Below are 22451 nucleotides of genomic sequence, written 5' to 3' on the forward strand. Positions count from 1 at the left end.
TTGATTCTTTCATACAGTGTTGTCTTTTGAAAATTTACTTCCTTAAAAGTTTACAGTAAAATATTATAAATATTGCTTCACTATTTTTCTTTTTGATAGTGAACTGAAATTCATTATCTTTTTATATGCATGAGTAACGTTTTGCATATGTCTGTGTTTGAAGGAGGCTAAAGGAATAGTAGCATGTAGGCTGTTTTATTTTTAAAATTTTCCCTTTTGATTGGGCAAGATGTCTTCCACCTCCTCCCCATAAAAAATGAAACTACCACCAAACATTCACTTAAAAGAAATTATCTAACCTGCTTATATAGGTTCCCATAGAATCTAAAGTAGTGTGACTAGTTGCCATATTTAAGGTATCCTTGGCAATTGACTTTAAATGCTCTAGGCAAATGTATGTGATTATTAATTTGGTTGGTTATTGGTATGTTTTTGCCCTATGTGCCTAATTATCACTGCTGTGTTTCCACAGCTGCAGAACCTTGGCCTGAAAATGCTACATTATATCAGCAACTGAAAGGTAGGTACTTGTTCTCAGTTAAAAATGGCTTTGTATCAAAATATATTTATTACCAAAAACACCCTTCAATAATATAATCCTTTGCAAAGAGAACATAAAACATAAAGAAGGGATTCCCTTGTATAATTTGTCTCGGAGATTTTACCTAAATTTATATCTGCCAGTGTAAACCAACTATTCATGGCCTATAAGGTCCTTAGTTTATTATTGACTCATTATATTGGCTGCTGTAGGCAGTGTAAAATGATGTGGTTGCAGGAGCAGTTGGCAGATTTACTGTGCCAATAGCTGACACAGCAGATTTTTGAAGTCCTGTGGTAAAGTGGGCTCTCAGTAAAAAGGAACTGTTAAAATGTATAGGCTAGGATGGTTCAGGCTCCCTTTAGCAGCTCTTCATATATCATCAGGTCACATTATGGACCCCATTTGGGGCTCAGCAGCCTGCTACAGTTGTCAGAAGACTGCAAAGTAATGAAGACTAATAGGCAGCAGTCCTAGTCTTCTAAGCATGGAATTTTTATTGCAGCAAACTTGTCATCTTTCTTTTGTGTGACAGACCTAGACACACTGTGTAATATTAACTGTAAGCTGGTTTTGTATGATTTTGAATGCTTTTACTTTTAACTAGAGAGGTTTGAGTAGAGATACTATTTTACTTAATTTTAATGAAAAGAAGAGGAATGTTTCTTGAAAACTTGGAAAACGAATTTGTTTTTAAGTGAGCGATTTTCATTACATATTGTTGATAAAATACAGTAAGTGATCAATTAGTTTTAGAGGAAATTGTTGATAAAATACAATAATGATCAAATAGTTTCAGAGTAAATAGTTTTGTTTCATTGTTATTTACATACTATGATAATTTAATCAAAATTATAATCACACATTGATATAGACATATAGACACAACAGCATTGATATAGAACTTCATGATTACATTTTCTTTTTAGAAATAGGAATAGTTTTTAAAAATAAAAACATTTATAAATGTATTTTACTTGTTTAGCAGTTATGCTTTTGACTCAGACCTTTCATTGTATTTCCACAGGGGAGCAAATTTTGCTTTCTGACAATGCAGCTTCTCTTGCTGTGCAGGTAAGTATGTAAATAATGTAATTTTTTAAATTTTGAGTTGCAAATTTTTTTTCCTCTCCAGTCTGATACTGTATGTTTAGAATTTTTTGTGATTTATCATTATCAATATAACATCTCTTTGTGAAGTATAATTTTATTATGTAATATTATTCAGGTAATTGTTGTCAGTATGTAAAATGAACATAAAAATCTTCATTATTCATTCTTTTTATAAACATCACTTATGTTGTAGGTGCATTTTCTTTATTTGCTGTTTTGCTTTTGGCTAGATATGATGGTATTGATTATTTGGGGTGATATGTTCATTTATAGGCACAAAACTATTTTCTAACTTATTTGTAAAGATTTATTCACTACATATTTTTAAGCATCATTCTCTCATTCTTCTCATTCTAGCCTTAATCCATTTGGTAATCATGAAGCAAACATATTCTTCTCCAGCCATTCCTTATATATTTATCGATTACATTAGTGTCTATTATCCCCAGACCACTTACTGAATATAATAATAACTCTTCAAGTTGTATATCACAGTTGTGTAGTCCAAAAGATTAGTGGTCTTGTAAACTTTAAACTGCACTATAGGAAGAATAGGATACTTGGGAATTGTTTACCTTAAAAAAAAGAGAAATGTTTATGTAGATTATGGAATTATAATTATTGAAACATTTTACATATTTAGTTGCTGTTTGGTTAGCTTACATAGTTTGAATCACAAAGAGAATTTTATTGTGTAGCACCTAAAAGATAACTTAAAAGAGAAATCTAAGATGTGACATTTGTTGGAGATGAGACTGTGAGCTTCTTGAGGACAGAAAGAAAAGGAAGAAGAGGGACTGCTTTTGCTGCGTTCTAGGCATGATGCTAGGCACTTGGTCATCTTGTTTTTTTTAAATTCAACTTGATATCATCTGGGCTTAATAACTATGTCTGATACATAGTATGTCATTCAGTACATTTTAGTTTTGTTTAAGTCAGGGAAAGAAGGAAAAGATAGAAAGAAATGTGTTTGGACAATAATTTATTTGTATGAGTATGAGCTTTTTTAAGTTTCTTTCTTTTAGAAGATTTATATCTTTTTACCAAGAATATAAATTTTGTTTATTTTATTTACTTACCTTTATTTTATCTTTAGGCACTAGTACTATAACTAGTGTATTTTCTTTCTTACGGTAATCTTTGAGAGGCAGAACTTCTTAGTTGGTTATATTTAATAAATATGGACTTTATACTGCCTTTTTGGCAGGGGGGATAAGGAAGTTGAAATTTAAGTTTAGTTTTCAAATACTGATGACACAGTGCCTAGCTTATAAAATGTACTCAGTAAATATTTGTTGAATGAAGCGTTTATAAGTGTGGTAGAAGCAATCTTGCTTGATAACTGATAGCACAAGTAAATTATTTGCTGTGTGTGAAATAGTGTCTTCAATCTTTATACTTTTGAAAAGATAGCTTCAGGGCACAGTGAATATATATATATTTTTAACATCTTTATTGGAGTATAATTGCTTTACAATCGTGTGTTAGTTTCTGCTTTATAACAAAGTGAATCAGCTATACATATACATATATCCCCATATCTCTTCCCTCTTGCATCTCCCTCTCTCCCACCCTCCCTATCCCACCCCTCTAGGTGGTCACAAAGCACCCAGCTGATCTCCCTGTGCTATGCGGCTGCTTCCCACCAGCTATCGATTTTACATTTGGTAGTGTATATATGTCCATGCCACTCTCTCACTTTGTCCCAGCTTACCCTTCCCCCTCCCTGTGTCCGCAAGTCCATTCTCTAGTAGGTCTGCGTCTTTATTCCCGTCCTGCTTCTAGGTTCTTCATGACCATTTTTTTTTTTTTTTTTTTTTTTTTTAGATTCCATATATATGTGTTAGCATACGGTATTTGTTTTTCTCTTTCTGACTTAACTTCACTGTATGACAGACTCTAGGTCCATCCACCTCATTACAAATAACTCAATTTCGTTTCTTTTTATGGCTGAGTAATATTCCATTGTATATATGTGCCACATCTTTATCCATTCATCTGTCAGTGGACACTTAGGTTGCTTCCATGTCCTGGCTATTGTAAATAGAGCTCCAATGAACATTGTGGTACATGACTCTTTTTTTTTAAATTAATTAATTTATTTAATTTTGGCTGTGTTGGGTCTTCGTTTCTGTGTGAGGGCTTTCTCTAGTTGTGGCAAGTGGGGGCCACTCTTCATCGCAGTGCGCGGGCCTCTCACTATTGTGGCTTCTCCCGTTGCGGAGCACAGGCTCCAGACGCGCAGGCTCAGTAGTTGTGGCTCACGGGCCTAGTTGCTCCACGACATGTGGGATCTTCCCAGACCAGGGCTCGAACCCGTGTCCCCTGCATTAGCAGGCAGATTCTCAACCACTGCGCCACCAGGGAAGCCCACATGACTCTTTTTGAATTATGGTTTTCTCGGGGTATATGCCCAATACTGGGATTGCTGGGTCGTATGGTAGTTCTATTTTTAGTTTTTTAAGGAACCTCCATACGGTTCTCCATAGTGGCTGTATCAATTTACATTCACCAACAGTGCAAGAGGGTTCCCTTTTCTCCACACCCTCTCCAGCATTTATGGTTTGTAGATTTTTTGGTGATGGCCATTCTGACTGGTGTGCGGTGATACCTCATTGTAGTTTTGATTTGCATTTCTCTAATGATTAGCAATGCTGAGCATCTTTTCATGTATTTGTTGGCAATCTGTATGCCTTCTTTGGAGAAATGTCTATTTAGGTCTTCTGCCCATTTTTGGATTGGGTTGTTTGTTTTTTTGGTATTGAGCTGCATGAGCTGCTTGCATATTTTGGAGATTAATCCTTTGTCAGTTGCTTCGTTTGCACATATTTTCTCCCATTCTGAGGGTTGTCTTTCCGTCTTGTTTACGATTTCCTTTGCTGTGCAAAAGCTTTTAAGTTTCATTAGGTCCCATTTGTATTTTGGGTAGGAATAGACCAGTAGTTCTTAACTGAGGGAGGATTACTACCCCACAGAGGACATTTGACAGTGTTTAGACATTTTTGATTGTCACAACTGCTAGTGAGGCTGCTTTTGGCATCTACTGGGTAGACACCAGGGATGCTGTGAAACAGTGCACGAGACAGTCCCTCCACAGAAAGAATTATCCAGCCCCAAATGTAAATGGTGTCAATGTTGAGAAACCCTAGAATAGACGGTTTAACTAGTTTTCAGCACAAACCAAGATATCATTATATTACTGTTAAAAAAAATTAACATTTTAAATAATCTGGGGAAGGAAAGAAAAAAGAAATCTTAGTGTGTACCTTATCTAGTAATTCTGTTTTTATGGTTCTTATTAATTTGCTTTCTCACCGTGGCATCTCAAATCACAGTTGCAATTAAAACCAGAAAATAAGAACCTTTTAAAATGCAGAATTTTGCGTAACCGTTTTAATTTTTTTTGTTATCCTATGTATGTCACTTAGATGATAAATTAACCAGCATATATTAAAAATTCTTGGTTTTCTTCAATATTCTTTGACTTGACAGCTGATAGTAGCCATGACTATAAATGTGACTTTTCCAGATATCTGATGTAAACTTTATGGAGTAATTTTCTTCTATATAGTGGACCAGTATCCGTTTAGAAGAATCAGTTAAATGTATAAAATTGATCAAAACAATGTGATGGGTATCCATAAACTGGATATTTTCTAGAAGATATCAGATATCAAGCATCAGATATTTTAGTAGTCTGCCAGTTAAGCCATCAGGAAATTTAAATTTTACTTACCACATAGAATTGGCATTTATTATATTCCTGGAACTAAGTGGTTAGATTTTTTTTTTTTTTTTTTGGTTAAAGGAACTTTTATGATTTCAGTTTAAAAGAAAATAAATTTTTTTTTTCCCATGGCTGTTATTTCCTCTTAGATTTCTTTCCTTCTTTCATCCACAAAGTATTGGTATTACCTGAAGTGTTTGCCTAGTCATAAAATAATCTTGTATGTTGAATATTTTGAAGTATTAGAGTAGCGTGTTCCTCTGGTTCTCATGAGCAGTGTGTGTGTGTATATATATATATATACACACACATATATATGGCAAGGTGCACATAGACAGTATTACATACACAAACATGGGGGAGAGAAATCTTCCATTTCATAATATTACTTCCACTTTGAAGCTTGTAATGGTTGGTAAAAGAATTTTGATAACAATTCTCTGTTGCTATCCTCTCATCCCCTAAACCTAATCAGCTGTCCAGTAGATATATAATGTATATAATGTTGCCCACATATGTAATTTAAAATTTTGTAGTAGCCCCACTAAAAGAAGGAAAAAGAAACAGGTGAAATTAATAATATATTTTATTTAATATTATCAAATATCATTTTAACGTGTAATCAGTACAAAATTTATTAACGTGATTTTTTCGGTTTTTTTTATATTAAGTTCAAAATCTGTTGTGTGTTTCACACTTACAGCACATCTCAATTTCTGCCAACCACATTTCAAGTACTCTGTATGTAGCTGGTGGCTCTTGTATTGGGCAGCACATGTCCAGAAATACTGTATGAGCAAATGCATATGAACTTCAAAGTTTTCTGCGGAAAATGTTTCATTTGATTTTTCTTCAAGAAGTTTATGTCTTTAGTGATTCAGTATATGTTGTCTTTTATAGCAGATTCCACAAATGAAATGGGTGGTTGGTCTCTGTTCCAAATACCTTAAACATTACTCTTTGTTTCAAGTTTCCTCATCTGTAAAATGGAGATATAATAGAAGCTATCCTACTGGGTGTCATGAAGACTGAATGTGTTAAAAAATATGTAAAATATATATAAAAATTAAAGCATTTAGAAAAGCACCTGGCATATTGTAAACATGCAATGAATATTGGTTATTATTTCCTTCTTTCCTGATTCTTTGACAGAAATATACATAATCAGTGTCAGCAGCAGGAATGGAAGCTTGCAGACTTTGTAATGCCTAAAGTAATTAAAATAAATGTTAGGTGTAAGAATTATTTTTGGACATATTTAAATCTGTATGAACATTAATAATTTTTATAATCATTGTTCCATTCCGTAACTAAAAGTTGTTAATATAGAGTGCTTGAATTCAAACAAACCATTATTTTAATAATACTAAATAAGGTTTGTTTTAAAATTGAGTATTTATTGAATGCTTTTATTGTCTAAGGCACTGTATTGAGAGCTTTCATGTGCGGTATCTCATTCAATCTTTACCGTAACCCTAGTGTAGGGCACTATTATTAAGCTCATTTTAAAGATGTGGAAACTGAAGCTCAGGAAAGCTCTGGCCAAGGTCATAGAGCCCACAAATTGCGGAGGTAAACAGACACCAACAGCATTGGTGGAGTGCCTACTATGTGCTCATCACTGTGCTGAGCACTTAATTCTTATGAACTCATTTAATCCTTATAATAACGGTATGAGGTCAGTGCTTTTATAATCCCCATTCTGCAGATAATATTAATAAGAACAACAATAATAACTGTGGCTAAAATTTACACAGCACTTACTCCATGAGCCAGGTCTTGTTCTATGTACTTTAGGTATCATAGATGATGCTTACACACAGGCACCATATGAGGTAGGTAGCATTATTATTTCCATTTTGCAGATTAGGAAGTTGAGGCAGAGAAGTTAAGCAATTGGCCCAAACTTATATAATTAGTACTTGACAGAGCTGGAATGCAAATCCAGGGAGTCTGGGTATAGAGTCCACCCTTGTAACACTTTGCTGCATACCAGTCCAGTCCAGTGATACAGACCTTTGGAGTTTTATCCAAAAATAAGTAGACACTTAATTCAAAAATCATTTCTGACATTTCCTAGCAAATTATATCTTACCATTTACGGATTACATTAAGATGTGAGAGATAGATATGTTGCAGCTTTTGGATCTCTGAGATGTGATAAAGGTAGCATTACCTATGTTATGGGTTATTAGGAAGTTCAAGTTAGGTAATAAATGGGAAATTCTTTTGAAAAAAGTGAAAGCAGTAGAACTACAAGATGATGTTGAATGCTGAATTAGTGCCTATTTTTGCTTCAAAGATTTATATACATATTTTGTGAATGTCTTTATATAATAAAATGTTACTTCTAGTAAGTTTTAGAAAGGATTTTTGTTTATTATATATGAAGCCAATTTAAAAAGAAACCTATTTTCCTTTTTTATATGGCTTAATCTAAATATTGTAAAAGTTTAGTTATTGAATTTATTTTTTAGAGAGTGTCTCAAACTGATGATTATTAGAATGCTGAATGAAAAAGTAATCTTACTTTTTACTTCTTCATTTTTTACTTACTTCAAGTAAGAATAACATTTAAGCTCAGGTTAAGGGAAATAATATTCTTATTTTTTCCTATCCTTTGTGAATAAATACTTAATCTCTAAAAATGAAAGGGAACACAACAGAAAAAAACTGTATTCTTTCTGTTGAATATGTTGTTTTTTTTTCTTCAGGTTTTGTGGTTTTTATTAACACAGGCTGTTATAAAAAAAAAAAAACTTTTGTTTTGCTTTTTTAAAATTATATCTGGTCATATAACCCCAAAGAATTATTTACTATTGGTACAAAAGGAAATAAACTGGGAGAGCGAAGTCCTATTTTAACAGTAGGAAAATATAGTTTAAGCTATTCCATTGAGAGCCTGCCTCTCTATATGCTCCCCCCACTTTAATCATTAAAAATGTCAGCATTTTTATAGGCCCCATTAATACTGGGCCATGAACACTAACATGTCAGATCTGCTGATAAGCAGTTAGCTGACCCTTGCTTTTTCCTTTTCACGATTGATGCTTTTTAGGTGGACATATTAATATGAAGTTAAATGATAACATCATAATGTAGTGATTGGGGAAGAGCAGGAAAGAGGAGTATCTCTCCTTCGGGACTGCAGGTCAATTCTTGCATTGGAGAAAGAACTGTGATTATGAAATTACAGCTGTTGTGAACTTGTTGTGTCATTCAGATGGTCACAGTGGACAACTTACCTATAGAATTTTAGAGGAAATGATTTTGAATTTTCAGTTTGGTTTATACATTTTCTACTTTAAACAGCTTGTTTATGGTTGTATGTAGTTTCTAAGTGTCAGTTTAAACCGGATATAAATACAATAGGTGGGAATGCACCGATGCATTTATTTTAATAGAGAATTAATAGAATACTGTTTTATGTAAAACATTTTAAAATTGATATAACTTTCTTAAAGTTTTATAAAGTGTAAAATTTTAGTTTTTTAAAGTATGTTTATCCCTTCCACTTTGATCATTTTCTGCAAAATGAGGCTTCTGTGTTCACTTTCAGGATTAGGAGAAGGAAAGCTAAGGGATAGGGAGAATTTAGTGCATCCTTTTCAGTGTTCTAAAATGAGCAAAATAGAGGCTGCAGATGTTTCCTTGATATCACTGAATTTAAATTCTTCAGATTGAATGTGTTACATTACATTACCTTTTTTATATCAGAAGTATTATAAAGCGTTTTGGTGATATATGCATATAACACATGGAATGATTTAAATGTATAAAATGTGACCTTTAGGAAAGATGACTGTGAACTTAAAGTGCAAATAGAATTTAGAAGATTAAAAAAATTCTCAGTATTAATATTAATCCCTCAACACATAAATGGTATGGTGTATATAAAACATTTAAATTAATCTTACAGATTTGTGAAAATGAAGTATATTCAAAATAGAATTAGGTGGCTATTAGAGTTGCCATTTTTAGTAATTAGTGAAATAATGTAAAATGGTTATACAGGGTAATGGTTTGCTAATATAAATATCTATTTAACTTAGCAGAAATTTACATTTCTGTAGTTCTGAGAGATTGCAAGTTAGAGTATCAACCGTATACTTTTCTGTTTAAAAAGTAAATAGCAAGCAGGATTTTAAAATTTGTTGCTGTTAAACAGACAATAGAGACATAGCAGTAAGATGAAAAAAATGACAAGTCTATTTTTTAAACAGAAAAAATGCTAGAATTCTTCATGATTAGATATACAGTATCAACATAATCGATCTAGCAGCATTATATTTGAGCTGAAAATGCACTTAAATTTGAGACCATACACTACCCCGTGTGAGCGAAACATCTTTCATATAGTTCTAAGATGAAATTACCCTTGAATGAATAGCATCTTCATTTATCTTCAGACCTCTTCTGTGCTTTTAGTGAATCTACTCTTTCAACATTCTACAACAAGAATTACATTATACCATTATACCAGAGTATTTCTGCAGTGTGAAATAGATTGGTTTGGAAAATGAACCTGGCTTTGATATAAATTACATTACCAGGTACAAAGGAATTTGTTATTTTGTTTAAAATAGTCACAAATATAATTAAGGTCTTAATTTATGTTAAACTACAAATATGGCTATTACTTTAACTGGATTAGGAACTTAATCTGTCACTTCAAGAATGATACCTAACACTTTTCATTTGTAACCTTAGATACATTATTTCAATTACAGGGTCTGCAGCTGTTTGATATAAAAAATGAATTATTTTGTAGATAGATTTGTTCGTGGTTTTTAATTTTAAAACATGTCTCTTCAGTAAAGTGGAAAATAATCCTTCAGTTGTTGTCACAGATTTTCCTTTGTGTTTGGGTAAAACAAGATATGAATTAAAATTCAGAACCATTTTTATTTTGTGCCCTGAAAATGGCATTGCATGCTTTAGAATAGTCCTTAGTGAGTTCTTACCTAAAATATTTCAAATTTAATTATGAAATGAATAGAAGCTTTGTCCTAAAAAAGAAAACCTGAGGCCTGCTGTCTAAGGATAACTGGTAATGGTTGGACTGAAAATGGATTTTTTTCTACTTAGAATTTGGATAATTTTGTTAATGTTAAATTTACATACATTTAGAAACTATGTTTATAATCCCTTAAATTCCACAGTGTTAATCAATTTAAAGCACCCAATCTTTTAAAAGGTTATTGAGGACAATTCTTTAAAATTTTGCGTTCTTTTAATATTTTTATTGGCAAGCAATGTTGATTTTATTGCTTAAGTGCAATTAAAGAGTATTGTTATGTATTTAACTTATAAGACAAATGTTCATTTTATTTTTGGAATAAAGAAAAGAAGTTAATTGGTGTTGCTCATTGGTAAATGATTCAATATCGAGTTACCATTAGGTTATTAAAATGAAATGAATACATTTTATATTGCCATCTACTATTTAACTTATACTAAGAATTTTAAATTTAGTGGGTTTTTTTGTTGTTATTGTTATTTTTCTCAGTTGGGAGTATTTAATCTGTAAATCACAAAACTTTACAACATTCATTATAGGAACTCAGAAAAAAAGTAGTTTCCTGTCATTACTCCCAAATTGTTCATTGAGTGCCAACTCTGTGACTGATACTGTATTAGGTTCTTGGGTTACAAGAATTATTCTTTCTGTGTCTTTGACTATTTTATAACTCTTTTACTTAATATTGACCCTACGATTTACTTTTATTTATATTTAATCCTAACAGGGAAAGCTTATATCTTTTCCTATTCTGGTTAGCTTTTTCGTTGCTTTCTTTCTGCACTTGATTTTTTCCTACAGCTGTCAGATATTGATATATCTAAACTTGAGTCATATATTACAAGAGTGGTATTCAGGTGAGAGTTGTGTTAATTAGGAAGGTCCTAGTCTCTGATGTGATGTTTCATATGTGCTCCCAATAGCATTTCATGTTTTTGGTAACAAATTTGCTCTATTTAGAGCTTTTTATGCATATTGAATTGTGGTTTCTGATGATTTCTGCATAGCTAATTTTTTAAGAAGTTGAATTCCTGTTGTTTTTCTAAACAACCTCTGAATTTAACAGGAGTTACATTGATCTTTTTAATGCAGTGAGCTTTGGTAACATAAAATAACAAAATGCTAATCTTTGTTGTAGCTTACTCTTTTTCTATGAACTTAGGTATGTTTGTATTTATTATTATGAATATCTGTGTCTTATTCATTAAGCAAACGTTTATTGAGAACCTGTGGTGTGCTGAGGATAAAGTAGTGAACAGGATAGGCGTGGTCATCATGTACTAATGGAACTTATGTTCTGGAGGGGGAGGCCTTTTATCAGTTTCGTCAGTGTGTATGACTTTGAAAAATTATTTGTAAAGTAAACGTTTATGTCAATATCAAAATGTCTTCAGTTGTTTTTGCCTTGTTGAGAAGATTTTATATTGTATAAGCTTTTGGTTATGTTCCCTTATTTATTCTTTTAATATCTACTTAGAGATTTCTGTCTTAGTGTACAATTTTTCTATTTTGATTATAAATAAATATAACTAAGTTACAGTATATAATTATTATTTGCCCTTTTCTCTTAAGGAGGTGTTAATAGGTAATAAAATAAGTGAACTTTTCTTTTGCAATCACCAAGGTTAAATAGTCTTTCTTCTTTTGCAGATAGATCTATGAGTATTTATTATTACTAATATTATTACTACTAATTTTAATAATAATACCTTATATTTATTGAAATACTATGTGCCAGACAGTATGTAAAGTGTTTTACATACAACACTTCAGTTAATCTGCCTAATAAGGTGTCTTCATTTTAGAAATGGGAGCGCTTACAAGGTAAAGGAACTTTCTCAGATTAACACAGTCATCACCGAGATTCCACCCAGAGCTGTCTCACTGCTCTATTAACCTTTTTTGTTCTATATTGACTTTTAAGACTGATGCAGGGGATTCCCATTTTTCAAAAGACACTATAGTCTCCCACTTAAACAGTTTGCTTCTTAAATCTCTACTCTGTTAGGATCCATTAGGTTCTGCTAGGGCACTTAACCAGTGACAAATAAGGAGTGAGAGTGTGCTAATAGTAGCCCAGTCATAAGAGTGGTATGGCTTATGAGTCAGCAACAGAAAGTCAGATTACTCTAAATGATGGTAAGGACAGCATCTCAATGAGGCAGCATCCTTCGTGTGCAAATGCAGTGACCAGGGTGGGCCTGTGGTTGGCTGGCTGTGTTTCTATTCAACCAGGGTTGAGCCCGTTACACCATTTCATGAACTGAATATTTTTAATTACCTTTTTGGTTGTTGTTAACACAATGCAATTAAAACAAAGGATATTTGATATTTTAAGGTTTTTAAGGTTGTAGATTCTATTTCCTTACTTCTGTCAGGGACCATCATAATTATTGTTTTCTGTAAAAGAAATTGATGACTTCTTGGCTTAAATTTAATTTCACTGATTTCCCCCTAGATTCTTCCTGGAATATTATTATTAATATATTGCTTTGGGAATAAAGACGTGAAGAAACTAGTTCTGTGTACTATTTGAGATGTTTTGTTTGATTTACTCATTAATGTTAGTCTGTTTACCTACTTATATTAATTGTGAGACTTGCATGCTTATTTTAAATTTTCTGACAACTGGGCCATAGTTGCTGAGATTTTAAAGGACTCCGGCTGACAGTGGCTGCTTCCTGTGTTACTTCTCAGTAAATTTTCAGAAGATAATACTGTTTTTATCAGATGGTTTCTTAGCTTCTTAAAGCTTCTTGTTTAACCAGGTGTTAAATTGACTTTTCAGTTTTTAAGCTTGGTGGGCTATAGATGCAGAAAAGATCAAAGATTAAAAACTGTCCTTGATTGTGTTTTTGTTCTGCATAATATCTGTAGCTCTACCCATTTCTTAACACCTTGATATTACCATACTTGCAGGAAAGTGTTGACAAAGATGATACTGATTTGTAGGTATTTCTTTCACCTTTGTTCATAAAAGAGATGGGGTGGCCTTTGAGATTGGGCTTCTTGATGTTTCATTAGAATCTGTTTATCTGGTTTCAAAGCATATAACTGTGCCATTTGCAACTCCAGGCCTTTGAAAAGAGAGCAGAGTTTTCTGCTAGTCATTGCCTGTCAGAAGTCTAACAGAGAAGTGATAGTTAGAGAAGACCATCTAAAGGCCCCTGAATCCTCCTCCTCCCACCAAAACCTGCTCGTCCCACAGTTTTTCCTATTTTGGTAAATGGCAATTCCATCTTTCTAATTGTTTATGTGAGAAACTTTGAGTCATCTTTGGAGTCCTCTCTTTTTTTGCTATGTCCACATCCAGTTACCAGCAAATCTTTTTGGCCCTACCTTGAAAACATAGCCAGAATCTGACTTCTTACCACCTCCAGCTCTCCTATCCTGGCCTGGGCGGCCATCATTTCTTGCCTGGATTAGTGCAAAATTTTCCTAACTAGTTCTTGTGTTTCCACCCTTCTCCTCTTTACAACCTAATCTCTGTATAGTGGTTTGTAGTCCTTTAAAATGTCGGTCAGATTCCAGCAATCCTCAGCTCAACCTCCTGTAATGATTGTTCGCCTCACTCAAATTAAAAGCCAAAATCCTTACAATTATCTAGATGTCCTACATGATCTCCTGGTTGTCTCTCTGAGCTCGTCTCTTACCACTCACTTCCTTAGTCTGCATCATCACACAGGTCTTGTTGCTGTTCCTCAAACACTCCAGTTGAAGCATAGAACTGCTTTGAACTTGGACTACTCTTCTCCTAGAAACCTACATGGCTTGCTCCCTAACTTTCTTCAGGTTTATGCTCAAATGTTATGTTACCGGTGAACCCTTATCTGACCATCCTACATATAATAGCAATACCCTGACACTGCTTTGTATTTCTAAGTAGCAGGAATCACAGTGGATCTATTCTGCTTTATTTGCTTATCATCTGTCTCCATTAGAATGTAAACTCCATGAGGTCTGGGACCACTCTATTCCCAGTGCCAAGAACAGTTTCTGATATATAGCACGTGCTCAATAATATTTATTGAGTGAGTGAATGAGTGAATAATTGCTTTCCATTCATTCTTCTAGATATTCAAAATTATATCCTCCTACCAAGTTAGTTCACAGGAAGCTATGCAATGGACCAAATAAATTAGCTTTTTGCAGGCCTTATTAAGCTATGGTTTTAGTGATTTGCTCCAGGCCTTTAGAAGAAAAATAACACAAAAAGGAATTCTGCATTTGGTGTATACTGTCTTATGTCATTCAGTAGCGCAGATGAGAAATGTCTTTGGAATTTAGTGTGAGAAGTTCAGTTGAGGGGCAACCCCATTCTTTTTTGAAGGCTACAAATATTCCATTAATAGATTCACCACAGTTTATTGAACCAGTCTCTTATTGATGGATATTAGGCTATTGTTAAAATTATTACTTTGCTACTATAAATAGGGCTTAGGTGTGACTATCCTTACATATACCTTATATAATCTTATGTAAATATGCCCATATGATATATTTCTAGCAATACAATTACTGGGTCAAAGGCTCTGTATATTTAGAATTTTGGTAGATGTTACCAAAGTGCCCTTTAAAAAGATTACATTGATTTATACCCCGACCAGTGGTTGAGTATAAATTTTGTTTTGAATTTTGACAAAAGCAGCCTTTTTTTTCCCCCCTGTGTTTTTATTATCAGAAGTTTCTGTTGTTTCATTTAGAAAAATTCATATATGACTAGAACTAGGTGTACTGAGTTTTGGATTCTCTACTGTTTGTTTATTTTGTGGTTTATGTATTGTTCAGATTTTTGTGTGTTTGTTCATTTATTCATTAAGCTGATAATTATTATTTGCCAGTTATGTACCAGGCACATAACTGGGAATTACAGCAGTAAAAGCTAGTTTTAGAAGACAGAGGGTTCTGAAATGAGAAGGAAGAGGAATCAGAAGCCTTGCCACTGTGTTACTGAAGGATTGCTGTTACAGGATCCCTGTCTATATTCCTGACATTCTTTTTTTTTTTAATTTATTTTATTGAAGTATAGTTGATTGACAATGTGTTAATTTCTACTATACAGCAAAGTGATTCAGTTATACATATATATACATTCTTTTTCATACTCTTTTCCATTATGGTCTATCACAGGATACGGAATGTAGTTCCCTGTGCTCTACAGTAGGACCTTGTTGTTTATGTGTCCTGTATATAGTAGTTTGTGTCTGCTAACCGCATACTCCCGGTTCATTCATCCCTCCCGCTGCTGCCACCCCCCACCCAACCCGGCCCCGGCAATCACAAGACATTCTTTTATCTGCAACATGTGTTAGGTTTTCCCCAAACATTTAAGATGCTAGTTTTATGATCTAATAAAAGGAGTGGCCCTGTTATCTAAAATAACAACTTTTGAACATAGGATTTAAAGTATTTGTACGGGTTGAATTGATTGGTAACAGATTGTTCTTATTTCTTTAGACTCCTGGCCTTAGTTTCAATTATATGTAAATGAAATATATTTTATTTCTCAAAACTAGTTTTTACAAAATATTTGAGCTGTAGTTCCCAGAAGATATGATTCAGAAGTAATTACTGAAGAAATAGAATTTAGAATCTTCATGGATTATCATAGGTGTTACCTTCTGGGACTGTTTCTAGAATTTCTCTGATTTAAAAGTTCTCAAAGTATGCTATTTCTAAAGAATTTAGAGTTAAGAAAAATGTGTAATCTTTTTATATTTTTCGCTTTTTTATAATAGCAATTGGTAACATTATATATCCTTTTTAGCTTGGAATTAGGAATTTTAGAATTGCTGCTCATGTTAACAGACATTTGAGTTCCTTTATTTGATTATATGGACAAAGTTGCTAGGAGCATTCTTGTATGTTAGTGACTATATGCCTCATTTCTTTTTGGTGTATTTCTGGGAGGGGAATTGTTGGCTGACAGAGTAGGCATCTGCTTAATAGTCAATATTACCAAACAGTTCAAAGTGGTTGGCTCGTTTACCACTCCCACCATCAATGTATGGGAGTCTTATCACACACAGAAAACAGTCGACTGTCCCACCCTTACCTCACCCCAAATCCTGATACCCAGAAACAACCACTTTCTGTTCTTTCAGCTGTATTTTTTTCGCCTGGGTATTTACCTCTATATTTCGAAGTAAGATGCTTGTGTTGCCGTTTCATTTTTTAATTTAAATATATCTATTGAATTCCACTACGAAATTTACCATTTGCAGCTCTCTTCCCCTTCTCCTTCCCCATCTTCCCAATAGTTCTTTAACTTTTGTTAAATTAACATTCAGTGTTTATATTATAATTAGAATGTAAATATTGACCCCAGCTGAGTGGCTTAGTGTACAATGAACATATTCTTTCTATATGATTTTTTTTCCATTGAGTAAATAATTGCTTTATTTAATTCATTTGGGTAGTTTTCTCTCCTAAACTCTTTGACTGAACTGTGAAACTCCCCCTCACAATGGTCAAACACGTCAGGTCCTTTATTTATTTATTTATTTCTTGGAACTATTACCTTTGAAAGCCCTGTTCCTTCTACTTTAATTGGGACAGTTTCTTTCTTGGTTGGCGTCACAGCTGGTTGTTATGACTGCTATTCATCATCATTCAGGGAATTCTTCTTGCCTTCCTTTTATGTTGGATTCCCTAATTTTCTGCATCCCATGCTCTTTTTTTCTTGGTTTATTATTTTTATTTTAGGCTTTTAAAAAAGACCTTGCTTGTGTTATGTTTTTTTTAAATTCTATCTTCACACCTGATTGATTCCTTGGCCACATGTAGAATTTTAGGTTGGCAAGATTTTTCGTTAGAATTTTGAAAGCCTTTTGTCATCCTTTAGCTTTTGGAGCTTCTTTTGAGACATTCAGTGTCATCTCAGTCCTTTTTATGCTTTGCTTCTTTTCATTTTCCTTTTTTCCCTTTTTCTTTCTTTCTTTTTTTCCTTTCTTTCCCTTTTTCTCTCCTTTCTTCCCTCCTTCCCTCCTTTCCTTTCTTCCTATATGCCTTGAATAGATTCCTTGACCTCCCTGTACTTCTGTTTTCTCATCTTAAAATAGGGATTTTTTTTTGTACCTACCTCATAGAGTTAAGCTCTTATACAAGTACCTGGCACATAGTAAGTGCTCAATGAATATTAACCATTATAATTTTTCTTTGAAGTTGCTGTCTGCATTTTTTATTTCCTCTCAACTACTTTTTTTTGTAGTTTGTTTTGGCTCTGTATGTTTGAGGCTTTCCTCAAATATCTATTGATCTCTGCTAACAATTTATATTTAAGAGTGAGGCACTAAAAAGCTGGTGGGGCATTGAGGGACTTTTTGACATGCGGGCTTCACTATAGACTGATTGCACAGTGGCCATTTTTTGGCCACTGTCCCTACCCCTCACTAAAATCATCAGTATTGGTAGGTGTTTTCTATGCAGAGGTACTCTGGAGGACTTAATGTGGCTGCCAGTGTTTGGGAGCTGAGAGGGAGAGGGTGCTGTGGCTCTCTACAGTGTACATACTTTCCCTTAACCTTCCTTCCAGTGTGACCCTCTACCCAGGGCCCTCTGCTGTGCTTGGGTCCTGAGTCAGGAGCTTCTCTGGTTGGGTTTCTCCAGAGAATGAACCCCTGTCTCCTGCCAGATTGGGGGCGGGCTAGTTGTCTGATGCTTTTACAGACTTTCATCCAATTCTCCTATTTTTAGTCCTTTACCTCACCTCTGCCTTCTGTGGTACTTGGTGCCTCCAGTTTTGGAATCTTCCCAGTTTCTGTGATGCAAATGTATTGATTTTCTCCTCTGCATGCCCTTAGGTTTCAGCTTCCTCTGCCCTGCTAAGTCTGCTTTTTAGCTTATAAAAATGGGTTGACACCTCTGGTCTGCTTTGGTCTCCTCTTCCATTCTTTGTGTTTTTCTGAGTTTACACATTTTCTGTTTCTTCACTGTTATTTCATTGGATTTTTTGTAAGGTTGCAGAGATATATGTGTAAGTTCAATCCTTCATGTTTACCTGGTTCTCGATGATCTAGTATTACTTTTTTCCTTTGAATTTTTTTGTGGAAATAAAAAAATATACAGACATACCCTTCAATGAATTTTTTTGACGCTATGAACTTAATTAATTCACTCAATATGTTGAAACTACATGAAGCTAATTAAATTTCAGGGTCTTAGATGTTAGGTACTGGGTATTATGTTCTGTGTGCATGTGTGTGTGTGTGTTTAAAAAAGTCCTACCATGTCATATGTTTAGGTACTCAGTAAATTTATATTCAAAGAATATGTTTATTGGCTGTGCTTTAATTTATTCATTCTAAAGTTCTTAGTTTTCACATTTTAATAAACTTACCTGACCCATTTTGTCAATTGGGGTTGCTCAGCAAATGAGTAAACCCTATATTAGTTCTTTCTGAAAATTGAAAATATTATGGTGTTTAATGTCTCACAGTCATCACTGTAATACTATGCAGGTTGTTTTTATAATATTTAGCCTAATCTCTTTCAGATGATGTCAGCCTGTTGTGCTAAGGTATCTTTTATGCACTGATTACCATTGCTATTGCAATAGACCCACACTGTCCAGTAGAACTTTCTGTGATGATGGAAATGTTCTGTTATTTGTACTGGCCAATAAATATGGTAGCCACTAGCCACATGTGGCTGTTGAGCCTGTGAAATGGCTAGTGTGACTGGGGAACTGAATTAAAAATTTTATTCAACTTTAATCAATTTAAATTTAAGTTAAATAGCCACAGGTGACTAGTGGCTACCATACTAGACAGCACAGTTATAAATCATTGTTCTCATAGGGTGTGCTAAATTTTTTATTTAAATTACTTTATGTTGTCAATCACTTGGTTTGGAATAATGTATCCAACAGAGGAATAGGAGTTGGCTGAATTTTCCTAACTTTCCTTATTATAATTAGAACTACGTTTCTCTTTGGATTTACATAAGAATAAAAGTATGCAGATTGCTATTCAGAATTGAAAATAAAATGTGTTTTAGGTTGTTGTATCACACCTGTTTTAATTAGAGTATTTGAGGTGCTGATAAGAGATTGAAAATGCAAGTGAAAGGTGAAAGTACTATTTTGGAGCCTCAGAGATTTTTCTCCTATGCTACTAGAGAAAGGAGAAATACTGCTGAATCAAAGTCTGTTTTGGATTTGGAATTTTTATATTCTTGAAGACAGCAATGGTAATGTTTTGGTTTGCATTTTTAATGTTTGGATGAAAATACTGTGTTTGTGACATCAGACTTCTTTGTGATTAATTCGGATTAATTCAGAAAATTTCTTTTGAATCAGGGATGAAGAATAATTGCAGTAAATACTATAAAATTAATCTTTGGCTAAGTAGAATTGTGCCATCAATTGAGGTCTGTGGTAAGTTGAATGTTGTTAAATTGTTTAAAATTAAGCCAGTTATTTTTTAGTAAAGAAGTAAAAAATTCACAGGACTGGAAACACGGCTTTGATTGTAGAACGTTACAATTTTGCTTAATCTCTTTTAGTGAAACACAGCTTTTTGGAACAATGATTAGTACAGTTACCAATATACATGGAGGTTAGCAAAATATACCGTATTTACTATTTTATATAGTACTATGATTGTTAACTAACAACTGAGTATTATTCTGACCTTTGAGAAGATGCATTAAGCAGTTCTTTCAAATTCTTTTTGTTCTTCTGAAGGCCTAAACCCCTTCTTAGTCCTACATTCTCGGCAGACAGTTTTTTCTCCCATTTCACAGAATATGAGCACTCCCTCATTTTCTTGACCTTCTCACTTATCAGCTTGCAATCATCATCACTGATGCTGACCACCCCTTGCAAGTACAGTGGAAAAAGTGTCCTGTTTCCTGAAAAAAACAGATGCTTCCACCTGTGCTCTTATTTCATTCCTTTTTATCTTCTCATGGATCTTGTATGTCAGTTATTCTGCCTGGTTCTTGTCATTTCAACCTATTTCCTATATATGTTTTAATGAGCTCAACCTTTTTCCATCATTGGGTACAGATACATATATAATAGAAGGGAGTTGACCCTTCTTAATTCCCTTCTTCTTCCTTCTCAGTCTTCTTGAAAGGTCTCTTTATACTTATTCTAATTCTTCCCTTCTTAACAATCCGTGTTTTAACAAGCCTTCCACATGACTTTGATGGTACACTGAAGCTGGAGAACCACTACCTGGAGTCCATACTTGTGGGCCAACCAAGAAGCTCACTATTATTGTTATAAATTGGGAGCATAGGTTATAGTGTTTAGAGGACTGTTAGTTATACTTGCATAGACATAGAGGAGTCAACTTTTGTTTGGGTGAGGTGCTGTTTAAGCCTAGAAACAGTAATTGTTGGTAAATTAGTTAGGATTAGGTTTGGCTGTGAGTTATGGAAAACCCAAAATAGCAGTGGCTTAAAAAGATAGAAGTTTATTTCTTTTCTTTCTTTCTTTTTTTTTTAAATACAAGTAATCCAGGTTTGGGACTGAATGATTATCAAAAACTTAGGCTTCTTGCCTCTTCTTGTTGCTCTGCCATCTTCAACACTTAGCTTCTACTGTGATTCAGTTTGGCTACGGTGGCTGTAAGTCATCTTTTTCACATTCTAGTCAGCAAGAAGGAAAAAGAGGAGAGGTCATATCTCTTCTTTTTAAAGAAACTTCCCGAGCAGTTGCCCAGAACTTTGAGTCCCGTTGGCCAGAATTTAGACATTGGTCACACCCAGTTGGAAGGAAGCTTTGGAAATAAAGTTCTTATTTCAGGCAGTCATGTGTGAAGATATAATTAATGATTTTAAAAAATTGTTGTATAAAATTATATGGTTTGCATTTATCATAAATAATTTACCAGTTCCCTATTGTTAGACAGTTAAGTCACTTATAAAATTTTTGTTGCTATAAACAAAGTAAAAATAAACAATTCTATATCTTTAAAAAGTGAGTTAATAAGCATGAAAGCTACACATTAGGATGTTGAGTATTATTGAAGAGAACTTTGAAGTAGTAAAAATAACATTTTGAGAGTTTTCCCCTAAGACAGGAAAGATAAGGAATCTGTAAAGAGTAGTGGAAGTTAGTAATAGCTTATAAAGTTTGGACTTTAGTCATCTGTTAAAGAAAATTAAATAAATATACAGTATTGCTGACTTACATAAACTAATGCAGTAAAATAAGTGGATAATTTACATTTGTGTGTATAAATGCTTTAAGTTTTATACATTTACTGGTGTCTAAGTCATATTGATTTTGAGTATTGAAATGACATTTTATTTTTGTTTTAGAGTACAAGTCTTTCACTTTAAGTTGATTCATTCCTTTTCTTTTCCTGAGCTATTACTTAAGTTTAGAAAGTAAATAAATAAAAAGTTGTGTTCGAATATGCGTATACTTTCACTAGACTTACTGTAGACTTCTCTTGGTTGACAGGCCTTTTTGCAGATGTGTAATCTGCCTGTCAAAGTGGTTTGCAGGGCAAATGCAGAATATATGTCTCCATCTGGTAAGTGTTTTTTAGTTTTGTTTTTCTTCTCTGTTAATATTATGCATTGATAAAATTGCAGTGATAGTCCAGTTTGTACCTAGATTTTTAAAATGCCTATATTTTTTGTTTACCCTTTGAAGAATTTTCCCGTTCTATAAAGTAACAGTTGCAAACTTGACAGTCTTGGGGTGACATGTCTGCTCATTTCAACTCTGTGGTCAGAGATGATTACTGGAAAGTTAGGGGAATTGTTTCAAATAGTAAGTGTTAAGAAAATACATAATCTCAGATTTCCCCCAGTCTTATTTACATAAGACTGTTCCTTCTTCAGAAAACAAATTTTAATATGTGAATCCATTTATTATTAAATACACTTCTCTAAATTGTATTCTCCCATTATGCCGATGGAAGAAGAGAGATTGTGGAATAATTAAATTAACATGTCATAGATCTGAATGTCTTTGGTTTCTGATTCTTTTTGTTTCATTTTAAGTTTTTAAGGTACTTTTTCTTATTAAGGTTTTAGCCTTTCTGCTATTTTTTATAATCAGTATTGCCTTTTCTGTGTATCATGTATTA

General features: G+C 33.5%; 1 protein-coding gene across 4 annotated transcripts in view; it reads left to right on the top strand.

Annotated features, from left to right (window-relative positions):
- MTX2 (metaxin 2) overlaps positions 1 to 22451 on the top strand; it is a 65148-nt gene that overhangs the window by 26355 nt on the left and 16342 nt on the right. For 3 of the 4 annotated variants that reach the window (XM_061202398.1, XM_061202369.1, XM_061202379.1), the window contains exons 2-4: positions 473 to 520; positions 1569 to 1615; positions 21818 to 21890. In XM_061202398.1, the coding sequence (XP_061058381.1) occupies positions 473 to 520; positions 1569 to 1615; positions 21818 to 21890 (168 nt within the window). Of the gene's footprint in view, positions 1 to 472; positions 521 to 1568; positions 1616 to 21799; positions 21891 to 22451 lie in introns of those variants that run through there. The other variant, XM_061202387.1, reaches the window with a different exon arrangement.

This window comes from Eubalaena glacialis, chromosome 1 (assembly GCF_028564815.1).
Source record: "Eubalaena glacialis isolate mEubGla1 chromosome 1, mEubGla1.1.hap2.+ XY, whole genome shotgun sequence".
NCBI classification, from domain to species: domain Eukaryota; kingdom Metazoa; phylum Chordata; class Mammalia; order Artiodactyla; family Balaenidae; genus Eubalaena; species Eubalaena glacialis.